At 32.8% G+C, this 15,730-nt stretch overlaps 1 protein-coding gene across 2 annotated transcripts; it reads left to right on the top strand.

The window, feature by feature from the left end:
* The first annotated feature begins 697 nt into the window (after window positions 1-697).
* Window positions 698-15,367, top strand: LOC125053900 (NFX1-type zinc finger-containing protein 1-like). 2 transcript variants are annotated; one of them, XM_047655510.1, is made up of 14 exons: window positions 700-1,495; window positions 1,731-1,947; window positions 2,868-2,913; window positions 3,211-3,445; window positions 3,951-4,115; window positions 4,585-5,430; window positions 5,913-6,065; window positions 7,488-7,635; window positions 7,988-8,071; window positions 9,379-9,653; window positions 11,693-11,839; window positions 12,793-12,967; window positions 13,918-14,057; window positions 15,286-15,367. In XM_047655510.1, the coding sequence occupies exons 1-14, from the start codon at window positions 824-826 to the stop codon at window positions 15,346-15,348; spliced, it is 3,366 nt and encodes a 1,121-aa protein (XP_047511466.1). In that variant the 5' UTR covers window positions 700-823; the 3' UTR covers window positions 15,349-15,367. The 2 variants fall into 2 exon arrangements, with proteins under 2 accessions (XP_047511467.1, XP_047511466.1); XM_047655511.1 differs by lacking the exon at window positions 11,693-11,839 and having other exon boundaries at window positions 698-1,495.
* The last annotated feature ends 363 nt before the right edge of the window (window positions 15,368-15,730 follow it).

The raw sequence follows: 15,730 nt of genomic DNA, 5'->3' as shown, positions 1-15,730 counted from the left end.
AACGGTACTTCACACTTATACACTTCGGGCCCACATGGAATACTGTTCTCACCTCTGGATCCCGCTTCGCAGTGAAAACCTCCTTCCACTTGAGCGTATTGAACGAAGAAAAAAATCACTATATTATAGTATAGCATATTATTTGCTTAAAACTTTTTTACAAAGGTCTATCTAGAACCTGAAAAGACTAAATTCAAAAAGTGGGCCTGGACAGGGTCTCGCTGTATTACAAAATATTTGTTAATATTGTTACACAATAGTTTTTTTCATATTCAGTATAAAAACGATCCATATTTAGCCAACTAAAAAGAATACAAGAACACTTACTTGTATACGGTCTTATATTTTATATAAAAAAAATTAATATATAATACATTATTATATAAAAATATTATCACACTATCAATCACTAGTATTATTATACTAGTTTATGCAGAAGTACATATTATTATTACTAGTTTGAAAAGATCCGATGTACTACTAGGTGGTTTATTATCTATATTCTATACTAGTTATGGGAAGTGGGCATTGTCTACGAGTGTTATCCAATACGTGTCAAGTGTCAGCCCTCACCTGTAAGCAGTCAGCTTATCAGTTGTCAAAATATTACAAAAAAAGTACAAAACGTCAACCGATGAACCGAGATAAACGCAGATGACTCATGACACAATTGACATTTGAGACATTGACACATAAACAATAAATTTATACTTTATTATATCTTGTCGGAGTTAAGAAGAGTTTTTAAAAAGTTTGAAGTAATTTACGTATACATTTCATCTACGAAACTAATTATAGACAACAGTATAAAAAATTCAAAATCATGACTGATGGAAATAAATCTTTAAGAATTGACTGGTTTGATGGAACCGTTATAGAAGAGACGAGACCAAGTTCCTCGCAATTCGCTGATGAAGAAGAAGTTGCCATTTCCAAACCTCAGAAAGCTTTAGATATTGAAAGGAAACCTATTGGGTTCAAACGGCTTCTTGACATTTCCTTTATGAAACCGCCTTCTCTAAACGTAGAATTAGCCAATAGGCCTGGCTTTTGGCTTTTGTTCAGTAGCGAATTAAAGGACGATTACATTGTTTTGATTGTCAAAATATTAGCAGCTTTATACAAATCATTAGAGCGTGGTGAAAAAACTAAAGTTAGCTATTTGCTAAAAACTAAGTTTCTTGAGTCAACATTCTTAGCACAACTTCATGATTACTTAGCTAAATTACCTTTAGTGAGAATAGTTGAAAAACGGTTAAATATGCAGTTTTGGGATGATGTTGAATCATTTTACAATAATGTTTATGAGTTATTTCAAGGTATCTTTAACTACAGAGATTATTCAAATGAGTTTTTAAGTCTATTGAATGATTTAATTGAAACTGCTGAATCAAGTGCTATAGGAGTCCAAGAAGAACACAGTGAAAGAATTGGTGAACACTATTATACAAAGATATTAGAATTGAAAGAACAAATTCTACTATCAATATCTCAGGTACTTATTCTGTGATTTTAACGGGAATAATTTTTAAAAATAATCAATTCATGAGTCCATAGACACAATCTCCTAACTATTCATAAAATTTAAATTTCATAGTATGAGACAATTGAAGCTTTTAAATACAACAGAGTAACAAGATTTACTTAGTTCTTACAAATAATGGGTTAGAATTTGAACAATAAAAATTACAAGAACATTATAATATAATTTTTAAAATTTTTGCTTGCAGGGTGATGAAACAATTATCACAAAAAATAAAAAGCTTGACATAAATAGTTTTAGAAACATCTCAATCTTTCCTACAAAAGAGGATCTACTTGGTGATCCTTTAGTGAATATTCAGCCAAATATAATTCATGGTACTTATTCAAATGTGGAACACTATTTAGATGTTCAGTTCAGGCTGTTGAGAGAAGATTGCTTTGGGCCACTCAGAGATGGAATATGTTGGTAAACATTTTTTTAATGACATGTCTTGCATGCATTGATATATAAAAAACCCAAGATGCACAATCAACGTCTAAAAAACTTCCTCAAAAAATGAGCGCAACATTCTAAATTGTGCACTCATTTCAAATAGTCTCGCGTATCTAATAAGTGGAGTCGATGTTATTTATTTGTGTTTTTTTTTTATAAATAAATTTATGTACTTTTGAACTTTTTTGTGTGTAGTTTTTGACAAATATATTTACTAACAAATTATTTTTTAATTTAAAGAAAAAACTTTTTAACCGGATTAAAGTTATGTATTATTATAAATTTCCAACTATTTAACATCCAACACCTTTTGTCTTTAGTCACCGTGACCACGCACGCTGTAAAGCACCCGAAAAGTCGGATAAATTTAAAATTATGTTAAATAGTTGTAAATAAAAAAGTAATGTTCGACTCCACTCAATACCTTGTCCTACCGACCACGGTCGGTCGTAAAATTTTATTGCTTTAAGTACGTATACACTGCGTTGTAATAACAACTTTAAGCAATTCGCGTAAGATTGATTTTGCAATAATATATGCTTGTAACATATACTGTTATAGAAAATGACAGAAATAGTGTTTCGGGACACTTTCGAGCGTTACTTGTATTCGAGACTGTGCATCTTGGGTTTTTTATATATCAATGCTTGCATGTTAATAATTTGATACACCTATAACTATTGGGTGCTGGAATATATTGTTATTCAAATTAGATTTTTCTGCTAAACAAATTTAAATTTTTTATTTCCTAAGTTTATTTCCTTTTATTTCCTTAATATATCTGAACTGAAAAATGGATTTGAATTTATAATTTTTTTTAAATGTATAATTTCAGTATAAGTATTTGCCTCTTAAGTTTGCAATAAATATTAGTTTAAAATAATTTCAGCAAAATATTTACAAAATCCAAACAAAAGAAGACATGAAAATATACGGTAAGTGTAGTATTTAACAAAATAATAATTTACTTCTATGTATAAAATTTAAAACAGCTCATAATGGAACTTCTTAAACTTAAATAATTATGTATATACTGGGACATGAACACATTTTTCATTGTTTATTTTTTCTGAGTCAAGCTTGTTGAAATAAAATAGATTAGTGCACTTCCTTACAGTGTTCAACCCACGGTCTCAGAATCAGATGTCTGCATTTATGTACAAATAATCATTACGATGTGACAAAGCAACACACTTATACTATTTATACTAACTACTAAATTTCTTTTTAAGAGTGTATCCAAAAGTAAGAATAATATCCACATATCTAAGTGCAAACAAAGTGGGCTACTTAGTAGATATTGCTTGGAGTGAACGTAATAGTCAGAAATCCGTTGATTGTACAAAATATGGATTCAATAAGCAACTAATGTTTGGATCATTGTTGCTTTTTACAAGTGACAATTTCAATAATATATTATGTGCATCTGTTTTGGATGTTAATCCTGGCTTATTACGTCAAGATTATGTAAGTATTATATTTGTTTAACGGTTTGCATGCTACTACCAGTCATGAGGGTCATATCCCATTCAGGGCAGATAGTATATATCACCTTTGGAAAAATTTATATTGTAGACCCAAATAAGAAGTAGATTAAATCAAAACAACCTCTTAATTGTTGATGTCTCTATTAGTATTGTTAGTGAATGAGACAACAAAATTTTAAAGTTGAAGTTCTTGAGTATATTAGATACAATACCTAATTAGTTATTATTAAAGAAAAATAATTGTGTATACAGTGGATGTTTTATTTGTGTGAGTTTTTCTATGCAGGTTACAGATTTTAGTTTAGAAGTATATAGGCAATGTATTTGAGAATGTAGCTAAGAGTTGTTATAAGCGTGCGCTATGTCTGTGTTAGTTTTTGGCACCTCATAGTCATTCCAAGACATACTAATTAAATTGGCAATATATATTGATATGTGGTCTTAATATTTTGTTTTTTAAGTATTCATATTATATATGTTTTCAGATTGCAGTTGCTTTTGAGGGTCCACTTTCACAAAATATATTCTCTCAGAAGCTCCTAATGGTTGAAAGTGAGGTGTTTTTTGAGCCATACCACAGAGTCCTTAAAGTGTTGCAAAACTGCAAACCAGATGAATTTCCTATGAAGAATTATATTGTGGACATTCAGGTACGTAATAATAATAAAACATGTGTAATTCATAATTCACAGATTAAATAAGCTTAAAACTCAATTTGAGTTAACGTCCTTCAAAAATAGCGAACCAATTTTTAAAAGGCCAGCAACGCACTTGCGATCATTCTGGCAGTGTGAAAGTCCATATCACTTAACATTATGTGAGCCTCCTGCCTGTTTGCCCCATTTGATAAAAAAACTAAAATTTCTTCACTTCTCTATGACATTCTGCCATCATAATTATATGGTGTATTTTTAATATACAGTGTAAACTCTTTATAACGAAATTCAAGGGACAGAGCATTTTTATTCGTTATTGGGAGGGAAGAATAAATGTTGAAATTTGTGTTAAACCAAATAAATTTAACTCATTTTTACGTTATAACGAATGATGTTATAAAGAGTCTACACTGTATTTATTTCAAATAAAATCTATAATAGAGACAAATTAATTTGTTTACAGCCAAACACAAACCCTCCCTCTTACCTTACCCCAGACACGATATACAGTATTCAAAGTAAAAATAGCGAAATATACTTTCCCGTGTTAGATAACTCACAATGGCCCACTTCAGATTCATTTGATTTAGACCAGTCCCAAATGGAAGCATACAATTTCGCCCTAACAAAAGAATTCGCAGTAATACAAGGCCCTCCTGGTACAGGAAAAACGTTCCTAGGAGTCAAAATCGCTTCCACTATTCTAAAGAACTTGTCCCTAGACGGTACACCAATGCTTATAATTTGTTACACGAACCACGCCTTGGATCAGTTTTTGGAAGGAATTTTGAACATAACAGATAATATAGTTAGACTTGGCAGTCAAAGTAAGATCAAATTACTTGAATCGTATACTTTACACAATTTGAGATCGAAGAGAAAGTCGAAATATGGATATCTATATGCCAGTAAACGGTCGGAAATGGAAAAAGTATTTAATGAAATGATGGAAATTCAAACTGATATTGACAAGTGCGGAAAGGAACTACTGTGCTATGAGACGATTAGGCCATTTTTGAATTTGGAACTGAAAAGTTGTGATGAAGATCCAATACTAGCGTGGCTCTTCGGAAATGAAAAACTTGCAGTGGACGAAGTTGATGATTGGGATAAAGAGTGTGAAGTTTCAGGAACGGAGACAGTTGAAACGTGCTTTTCAGAACATTGGGCTTTGAAAGAAATAGATTCTATGAAAAATAGTATTAAATATGTCGAAGATATTACAGATGAGAGCATGGACAGACAGAAAATGATAGAAAAATTTCAACTCCAGATTGAAAAGATACATCAGCGGCTGGATTGTTTTAAGGTATAATTTTGATATATTTGTAGTTTTGTTTTATCTGTTTTGTTTATACACAGCTAACAAATCGAGAATTTCGATTGGTTGGATTAACCTCACATTGAACTATTCGTCATGATCGTAGAACAATGTCGGATTTGAAAAAAAAACAAAATCCACTTTTTATCACATTTGGATACTACATTGTCTAAATATATCGGCTATTATATTATTTTGAAATGGCTGCTCTATAAAGTTTACTAATACCTGAATACCTGCAGCTGAGTTTCATCATCGGACGTCGAGGCAGAATACGAAATTTCAACTGTATCACCTCGACGTCCGTCATGTCCGTCATCACTATGTGGAACCAGCTACCCACTGAAGTAATTCCGAACCAATGTGACTTAGGGTACTTCAAGAAAAGAGCGTACCAATGAGCGGAGAGTACTTGAGAGTATCCTGCCTGTTTGCCCAATGTTCTATATATTTTTTTTAAATATTTACAGAAATATATGGAACGACAAAATGAGGGTAGGAAAATCAAATTTGAATTAATAAAGGATTTATATAGTTTGTCAATTGATGAGAGATGGGATGTCTATTTCTATGTAGTGGACCTTCTTAAAAACAAATTAACGAAGAAAATGAAAGAGTTATTGGTAAGTTTTTTTTAATTAATTTTAAAATTACAGTGTAAACTCTTTATAACGAATGTCATTGAGCATTTTTGTTCGTTATAGGAAGAGAAAAGAAAAAACACCAAATTTAACCAATTACATTAATTTATAATATATATATATATAATAGATAGGTAACAATGGTGCGTTTCGTAACTGAGACCAAAATTTCCTACAGGCAATGTAATCTAATAATAGGCGAGACGGCTGTTTATGACCTCAAGTGTCTTTCTTAGAAATTTCGGCACCTCAATAGTTTAGTTTGGTAAGCTGATTATAAAAACAATTACACTTAAGTATGTTGTTGTTAGACATCATATTTAGACAAATATGAAAATATTTCTTCGTAATAGAGAGTGGTGGTTGCGTTATAAAGAGTGAAGTTATAGAGAGGATGACATAAAGAGTTTACACTGTACATGTTTTAGTGTATTTTAAAGTCCCTGCACATTTCTGCTTTTTACTTAACATTCTTATTAGTGAAGTATGTGATGTTAACATTTAAATGATTCCGTTGGAAACTTTTGTAATATTGAACGTGGTCACGAGATGGCGTTTCTAACAAAAGAATAATTGTTCTCACAGAATTACAGTGAATTTTGGTTTTTTATGCTTTCAATACAAGAGACTTAGACTATACGCCGCTATAGCTAAATGGTCGCTACAACCAAGGTCGTAATAAATTAAATCCACTGTAATAGTATGCAAATTTGTGATAAACGTGTATAAATCAATCAAGTTTCTAAGTACGTAATTTTATGAAAAAAAACTACTTAGAGATTAAAATGTTTTACACTTTTTACTACTCTGACAAATTGTTTTGAAGAGAATAAAATAAAAGTTCCTTTCATAATATTAATTAAAGAAAAGAAAATAAATTGCGTGCGTACATAGTACACATGTCAGAAGTGAAACTTCTTTGGCTAACTAATTTTAAGTCTTGTTCATATTTATACAAATCTAAAACTTTAGAGTTCCGAGACTTAGCGGGAGGGAAAAGGGAAGATATGTTAGGAATTTAATTGTCACTGAAATATTAAAAGTGTTGAAAACTAATACAAATTATATTTATTTTTTTTAATTTGTTTCTTCGATAATAAAACACGTGACATTTTAATTTACAATTCGTCATTTGAGATTTCAATAAATTATTTTGCATAAAATACTAATATTTAATAACTTCTCTTTTCGAAATTTTAATTAAATTTCTATAAAGTAATTAGCCCATCTCTCTATCGGTCTCAATAGCTCCTTTTCTTCGACAAAAATGCTGCACATCTTCGTGACACTAATATTATTATTATTGCGTTTCATCCGTAAAAATTTTACCCTCATGCGCCTAAAGAAGTTTCACTTCAAAATTAAGTATAATTGACTTGACCTCCACCACGTAACAATTAACAGGACAAGCACAACGGTCTAGCGACTGAATTGGAAGAAGTATCGACACTTATCGACAGTGACGTAATGAAGACGGTTCGCGTGGTAGGAGTCACCACGACATTTGCGGCTAGACGACATGATCTAATGCGAAAGTTATTTTCGCCAATTGGTAAACATTTCCTTCTATTCATATGAAATATATATTTAATTGTACAGGGGTAAACAGGCAGGAGACTTTCCTGACGTTAGGTGCCGCCGCCCATGGACACTAAGATCGCGAGTGCGATGCCGGCTGGTAGTTTTTATTATCGTATACTTCATAATATCGAGATGAACCTGATTAAAATTATATTATTTCCAACTTGGGAGTAGTCCAAGTTTCGTGAAAATCAAATAAGTAGTTTTTACTATACATTTCTACTTGTATATTAAAGTTATATACATAATACTGTTATATTAGGTCATTTATATATAATAAATATCTATGAATAAATGTCGTAAAATGATTAATTTGATTTTAGTTATCGTTGAAGAGGCAGCCGAAGTGTTGGAAGCTCATATTGTTGCTTCATTGACTACGAGATGCCAACATCTCATACTTATTGGTAAGATCTCCTATATAATTATGCGGCCCTGGTACTTTGAAATTTATTTCATAAGTTTTTAATTTATTTTCTTATATAAATATATATCAATATATATTCTATAATTATAAAGTCTATAATGTTTGTGTTAAATATAGTTTTGAAATATGGCCTAAAGGTCTAATTACCAGGCCATATACTCCAAAAAAAATAGTTTTGAAATAAGTACCCATTTAAACGGTTTAAATATTACGCAACAGATTTAATTAACTAATTGTTCCATTGTTACCAGCGTTATCAATAAAAATAAATCTGGGACATTTTAAATGCTTCGACTAATATATATTCTGTTTGCCCTTTGCTACTGCCGGAAATATTGCTTTTTTTCATACTCAAAACTCTTATCGAACGATTCGCTACAATGAGCATGTGGCATGAGCAGTGGTAGCGTGAGCATCGGAACAGAACTAATCTAAAGATAAACCACTCCTTATATGGAAATTGTATTCGTTTTTACAACAAACTCCCAAGGGAAATTAGAGAATTATCACTGAATAAATTCAAAACTCTAATAAATTAAACGTAAATTAATCAATAAAGCTTTTTATGAATTCGACGATTATTTAACTAATCCTTGGGATTGATTTGCTCCAGTTCAAACAATTTGTATGACTCAAAACTTGGCGATTAAAAAGAGTGGCGGAGAGTTTCTTGCGTTCTACGCCCTTGACTTGCGAACTGGTAGTAAATGTAAATTTAGAATCAATTTAACATCTCTTCTGTTGACGTTCATAACTGTACTTGGTTACCTATATGAATCAAGTTATTTTGAGATTGAGTTATGCACAGGCATAAAGTGTTGAGTAAAATAATGAAAATTTTCCACAAATGAAGTTTTAAAAATAGTATTTAATATTAAATTAATTAGTGTATAAAATGAATAACCGAAGCATGTCAAGTCATTTAAATTTATTTCCTCTAAAATAATTCTTAAAATATATATTCCCACGTGAGATTGTTGCAATTAAAATTAGATTTAGTCATTTAAATATAATATTATCCCTATACACATCAGACGCACACACACTGCTTAGTGTAGGAATCTGAGTATATTTCAGTTTTAAGCGTTAAATTGCGGAATTTTATTGCCACAATATATTTAAATGACTATATTTAATTTTAATTGTACCATTGTTACGTAGGTATATAATTATATTTAATGATAATATTGTTATTAACAATATTATCATTAAATATAAATGGTGATTTTTTAAGGGCAAAATGATGGAAGTATGTTTAATCAAGAATTGATTTATTATTGTTTATAGGTGATCATAAACAGCTTCGCCCATCCGCTGCGCACTACAAATTAGCTAAATTTTATAACCTAGAAATCTCACTCTTTGAACGAATGATAAAGAACACAATACACTCCAAAACATTGATCACTCAACGGCGAATGTGTCCAAAATTTGTGGAACTATTGGTACCGACGATTTATGACAAGCTTGATAGTCACTCTAGTGTTTATGGTTACAACAATGTACGTGGAATGAAGGATAATCTATACTTCTTTAGCCATAGTGTATATGAGGATTCCGAGGTATGTTAAACCACAGATATACAATCTTTAACTCTTTCGTCTCTTTCTGGCAAATTGTGTTTACGCTGTGTCTGCCTTTTTACGCTCTTGATTTAAGAGCTGCCTATATAATAAGTGCTATTTATTAATTTTTTTGTTCCTAAGTATATTAACAGGAATAAATCATATTTTTTTCTGTTTAAATGATGAATGTGTCGCCACTGTATTACTATTTTTCTTCCAAAGACTCTTCTGTCACCTTCTTTCTCAACTTCGTCTGGCCATAAAGCTGATTTTGACCTTTACCTAGTGGTCAAGCAGTGCTGGCCTAGTGGCTTCAACGAGCGACTCTCATCTCTGTTGGAGGTTCGATTCCCGGAAAACATAATGTGTCTATGAAGTAAAAAAGAGTCTAAAAGAGTAGTCCGGTGTATTCTTAAAGAGAAAAATCGTGGGGTTTCAGGTCGCTGCACTGCTTTTAACTTTTTTTGTTATAATGACTACTGTTACTGATCGAGTAATCTTAATACTTTAAATTAAAAAAAATAAAGTCTACTCTCGATAATTTGAAACTCAAGAGACTAAATTTCAAATTACCAAGAGTTCAAAAAAACCAAGCGTTTAATTAACCAGAGGGAACTCAAATAAATTATTCACAAAAATTTTATTTCGAAAAGTCCGTAATCTTATTTGAGTGAGAGATTTCATTCATGATGTCATCAAACATGACAACGTTTGAAAGAAGCCTGGACTGCGAAATTTATGTATATGTCACCGTAAAATTGTAAAAACCGTTAGATTGTAATCTATCTCGCGAGATTATAAACTGTCGAAAGATTGTGAACCTCAACGAACTGCTTACAAATTAACGTATTATTATTCGGTAGTTATATGAAATTGTTTAGTAAATTGTACTACACTAACTTAGTTATCATTCAAACTTCTTTGGTCAATTACAGATTAATTTTACTTCCCAACAATTTCATATAACTACCGAATAATAATACGTTAATTTGTAAGCAGTTCGTTGAGGTTCACAATCTTTCGACAGTTTATAATCTCGCGAGATAGATTACAATCTAACGGTTTTTACAATTTTACGTTAACATATACAATTGACAGATCTGTGCACGATAATCACTTCAAATTAAGGCCTGTATTCACTTTGATTATTGCGAGTGCAAGTGATTAGTAATCGAGGATGATTAGTGCAGGTGTGTAGTACAAGTAGTGTCTAATTATTGTTTAGTGGCTCTGTTAAGTAAATTCAGTTGTCATATAGTTTGTCAGGCAGGCTTCGAGTGAGGGGGAAGGAAGGGCGCACGCGACGTCACTACTCGCAGTTCACTCGCAAAAAAATAGAACACGATTCTAATCACTTTACTACGCAGACAACTAATCACCTGCGCTCATCAGTCGCTGTCCACACTTGTTTTCTCCTAATCACTAATCACCTGCAGTATTCACTAATCAAAGTGAATACTGCTGCTGATTTCCCATCGGCGGTCGCTCTCATATCAGTCGTGAAGCAGTCATTTTATGATTTGGCATTCTGATAAACAATAAACTACAAGCTCCTACCTTTTCAGAATGCCAAATCATAAAATGACTGCTTCACGACTGATTTGAGAGCGACCGCCGATGCGAAAACCGGTGTGTGAGTTCGAAAAGTGAGTTACAGAATCGCAGGGCAGGCCTTTATAGAGCGAGCCCGGACTTCAAATTATCGTATGTTTGCAAGCATGATACTTTTCGTTCAACTTCAAATTACAGAGTAGACCAATTAACATTGATTTTATTCAAAATCGAGTTGTCAAGAGACCGGAAATGTATCAAATAATCGAGAGATGTATATAATTTTTGTGAATCAATTTAACGACGCGTAGCAAATAACAGTTATCTTAATATATCTAAAGAGATCCGGTGTGGATTTTTTGCACACAGGCGACCTGTCAATTTTTTTTTTGCGAAATCTCAGTGTTTTAACCACAATTATTTGCGAATGTTTTTGGTTTTATCATATTTATGTTACTGATAAACAACCTTATTCTACAAATTAGGGCTTAGAAGACTCTTGGAGCCACAAAAATACATTTGAAGCCCAATGGAGTGTAGCACTTGCACTTTATTTAAGAAAAATGGATTATTCAGCTGAAGATATTACAATATTAAGCACATATACTGGTCAAGCTGCACTTATAAAAGAGGTAGGATATGTCTACGTGAATCCTATCTATCCTATTTATTTTAGCTAAGGGGAAGACTCTAAGACGGCTGAACAAACAAAAGTAGTTTTTAATTTATTCCTTAAACTCTGAGGAAGGTTTTTATGGAGATAAAAATTGGAAACATATGTATTTATACTTTTTTTTAGTACTGAGGTTTTTATTCCAGAAAAGCGAACAGTCTCTATGAGATAGCGTAGCAAAATGTTCCATAATATGTTCGTACATAGCTACTAAAAAGGTAAACTAAGTAAAAATCTGATTAAGGCGAAAGAAGTTCGCAGGCGCAGCTTTATTTTATATAATGCATTTGATATGTAACAGCAAACGTCTGTAACTGTATTTAATAAATAAACGAAACTGTCAATCACGAAATGACGTGACAATTTTATAGAATTCTTCCAAACGAACAACTCTTTTGTCTATAGAGACAGAGATCAAATGTAATAATGGTGATGTACAGTTTAAAATGTGGGAAGGAGTAACCATGGATCTCCTCTTGCCACGGTCCTCTCTCGCTTCATCCACTTTTATAGCATTCATTATGCGTGATTGGTTATGGGTACTTTTGTCCTGTCCCTTCTCTAGTACGTCCTGGATTTGGTTTAGGTATGAACAATGCCTACCTGATCTGACCTCACCATCCACGGTTGCCTTGCGTATCCTGCTTCTCATTCATTCTACATGGCCTACCACCTAAGCATGTCCTTTCGAATCCCTGTCACTCCTCTTCACATCCTCTTTTAGCCCACAATGCTCCCGTATCTCACTATTACTTATCCTATCACACAATGTTATACCACACATACTTCTTAACGCTCTGATTTCAACGGAATTTATTCTACTGTCATTTGTTCTTTGCAACGCCCAACATTCCATGCACGCCTATGTCATTTGTGTTTTTGACAATTTACTTACGATAAATTATTTTGTAGCTAAGCAAAAAGCATCAACTCCTACGTGATGTAAGGATCACAGTAGTAGACAACTACCAAGGGGAAGAGAGCAGGATAGTGATATTGTCTTTAGTTAGGAGCAACAGAGATGGCAATATAGGCTTTCTTTCGGCGGCAAATAGGATATGTGTAGCCTTGTCTAGAGCTAAAGAAGGTAATAAAAAAATCTTCATATTTTGGGTCATTTATTTTATTATTGATATTTGCAATGTAGATTATCAAAAAAAAAATTAAACTAGTGTCTATGGACCTGTCTGAAATGTTTGTAAGTTGATCGTTATAATGAATTATCAGCAAGAACTAAACATCAATTTATCACTTTGGTTCATCGAAACAGCAAAGGAGTGGAACTCCTTGTCTCTTCCCTCTTCCCTAGACAGTATGATATGAGTTCATTTAGCGGCATCTCCAATAGGCCGCATCTCACTTAACATCAGGTGGGATGTCCAGTTCTGTATATAAAAAAAGCGTGTGGCACTCGGGGACTGCCGCGGTAAAGCTATTGCACAGCATTTTTATCAACTTATGCAATTATAATTAATAATTTTATGTTTATGCAGTTTTTTTCTTTGATATTATGTAATTCAATCTACCAGACTCAGACTAACACACCTATATAATCTGTCTCACTCTAAGGGCCGATTTACATTATCTTAGTGTTTAGGAGAGTGCTTTAGTACAACTTGAAAGGCAAGTTCTTTAGCGTAGCGTTTACATGTTTCAACTAAAGTACTATCCTAAAGCACTCTCCTAAACACTAAGATAATGTAAATAGGCCTTAACGCGTACAGGCTGCACCGGCCGCGCTTAAGCTACATACCTAACCGATCTCGTCAGAGAGACGTGAATAGTGAATACGCAGTGCGTCCTGTCGTTCGTTAGTATGATACGTCTAGTCATCGTGTGTCAGATTTTTTTTGTTACGGAATTTCTTGATTCGGTCGCCGCGCTCAAAGCCCGCTCAAAATCTATGCAATAGCTTGAAAATTGTTACTATTTAGATAGAAAGTGATTGATCTTCTGTCCCAGTCAAAGCATCGTTTCGCCGAAAAATCAACCGAATTATACACCACTTGTTAACCAGTAGACACTTATTTGTTTTAGGTTTTTACATATTCGGTAACATAAACGTACTTAGCACAGCGTCGTCAATATGGCAAGGAATTCATAAGAAATTGGTTTCTCTGAATGCTATTGGACAAGCTTTTGTGGTGCAATGCTCAAGCCATGGCCAAATTTGTAAAGTAAGTAACATTCAGTAACTTCCTCATTTAGGGATTTTTTTACAGGAATATCTCTATCCCAAGTCCAACAAGTATGAAGTCTAGTCCTTTGTTTAACACTTCTATCGTGGTGACTGGTCGTACTTGAATTCGTGTATGCGGTGATGTTGGTTATTTCGACTATGTGTTTGCGTGTTGTTCACACGAGAATGTAAGTGCGTGCTCCTATTTCACCATGCCTCCTGCTGATAGAGGACATTTTTGTTTTTAATTTATGTTATTATTATTAATTACTTAAAATGTCACATGGGACATGGTGTAATGGTTGCAGCTCCTTACAAACATTTTGTAAAACAAATAAATGGCGATTAAAAAGAGTGGCGGAGAGTTTATTGCCAGTTCTCCTCTCCCGTTCTACGCCCTTGATTTGAGAACTGGCAGTAAATGTAAAATTAGAAGCATTAATATGTATTTCTATACTGATATGTCATAAGTGTACATTATGTTACCTATTACAAGTGATTAAATGTTTTTTTTACTTTACTTTATCTTCAGCCCTGTCAGAGAGGAATTAAAGTAGCGTTGCCGCGGCTACAACCATTGTAAACAATAATGTAACGATATTTTTGTATGAATGTAGTTTTCTCAAATTGCGGTTATGCGGTTTCAAAACACATTAAAAAAACATTAATGTGTAAAGGTTATTACACAGTTAATGACTACCTAGAAGAAAAAAACGCGTGGCAATTTTTTTGTTATATTTGAAGTGTTGTGAATATGTGTGTAATGGTGAATGTGGTTAAAATCACAGAACAGATTTTTTTTTAGTTTATGACATTTTCCTTTGAATAATTGTAATGTAGAGGGAGGGTAGAACTTGCTGAATTTCTTGCCCGTTCTTCTCAGAACAAGGCCTCCTGGCAGTTTTGAACGGATGGCGTAGTCTCTCTTTCGCGAATTTTGTAAACGTTTTTGCCATTCCTAAGACTAAATAAACGTATTTTGATTTGATTGATTGATTGAATGAACTTATTTTTTAAACAATGGTCATTTGGTGGTCACGTAACGTTTTATTAGGGAGGGGAGGTTGCGTAACGTAATACTGGAATGCTCGCTACAGATCGTTAACGTGAACTCATGGTGACGCAAGCAAGAAGTAATTAAGGAAATATTTCCGGTTGCGTTATTTTTTACAAATTTTTTATTACTCGTGATGAATTTTTGGATGAAACTTATAAATTTGTTTCAGATCGAAAGTCCGCAAGCATTCCACGATTGTCTTAAAGGAGCGTGTTTAAAACATTGTCCCTAAATAAATATATTAAAGTTAAGATAATGAGTGTTTTATTTTATCACGACTTATCGTGACATTCATTTATATCACTTTCACACCGTCATACAAGACAGCCGAATTAGGTATTACTTTAATGTTTTTAATAATTTTTATAGATTTTTTCCTTCGTAAATGTTTGGACCTTTTATATATTATGTATTCCATCTTTTTTTTTTTTAAAGACAATTCAAACCAATTGACCTAGTCCCATGCTAAGCTGGTGAAGCTTGTGTTATGGGTACTAGGCAACGGATATACATACATATTATAGATAGATAGACATATAAATACATATTTAAACACCTAAGACCTAAGCACAACACCAAATGCTCATCACATCGATGTTCGTCTCAGCCGGGGA

Source organism: Pieris napi, chromosome 11, assembly GCF_905475465.1.
Source record: "Pieris napi chromosome 11, ilPieNapi1.2, whole genome shotgun sequence".
Classification (NCBI taxonomy): domain Eukaryota; kingdom Metazoa; phylum Arthropoda; class Insecta; order Lepidoptera; family Pieridae; genus Pieris; species Pieris napi.
The sequence above is the reverse complement of the archived record's forward strand: the minus strand, read 5'-3'. Positions and strand labels throughout refer to the sequence as shown.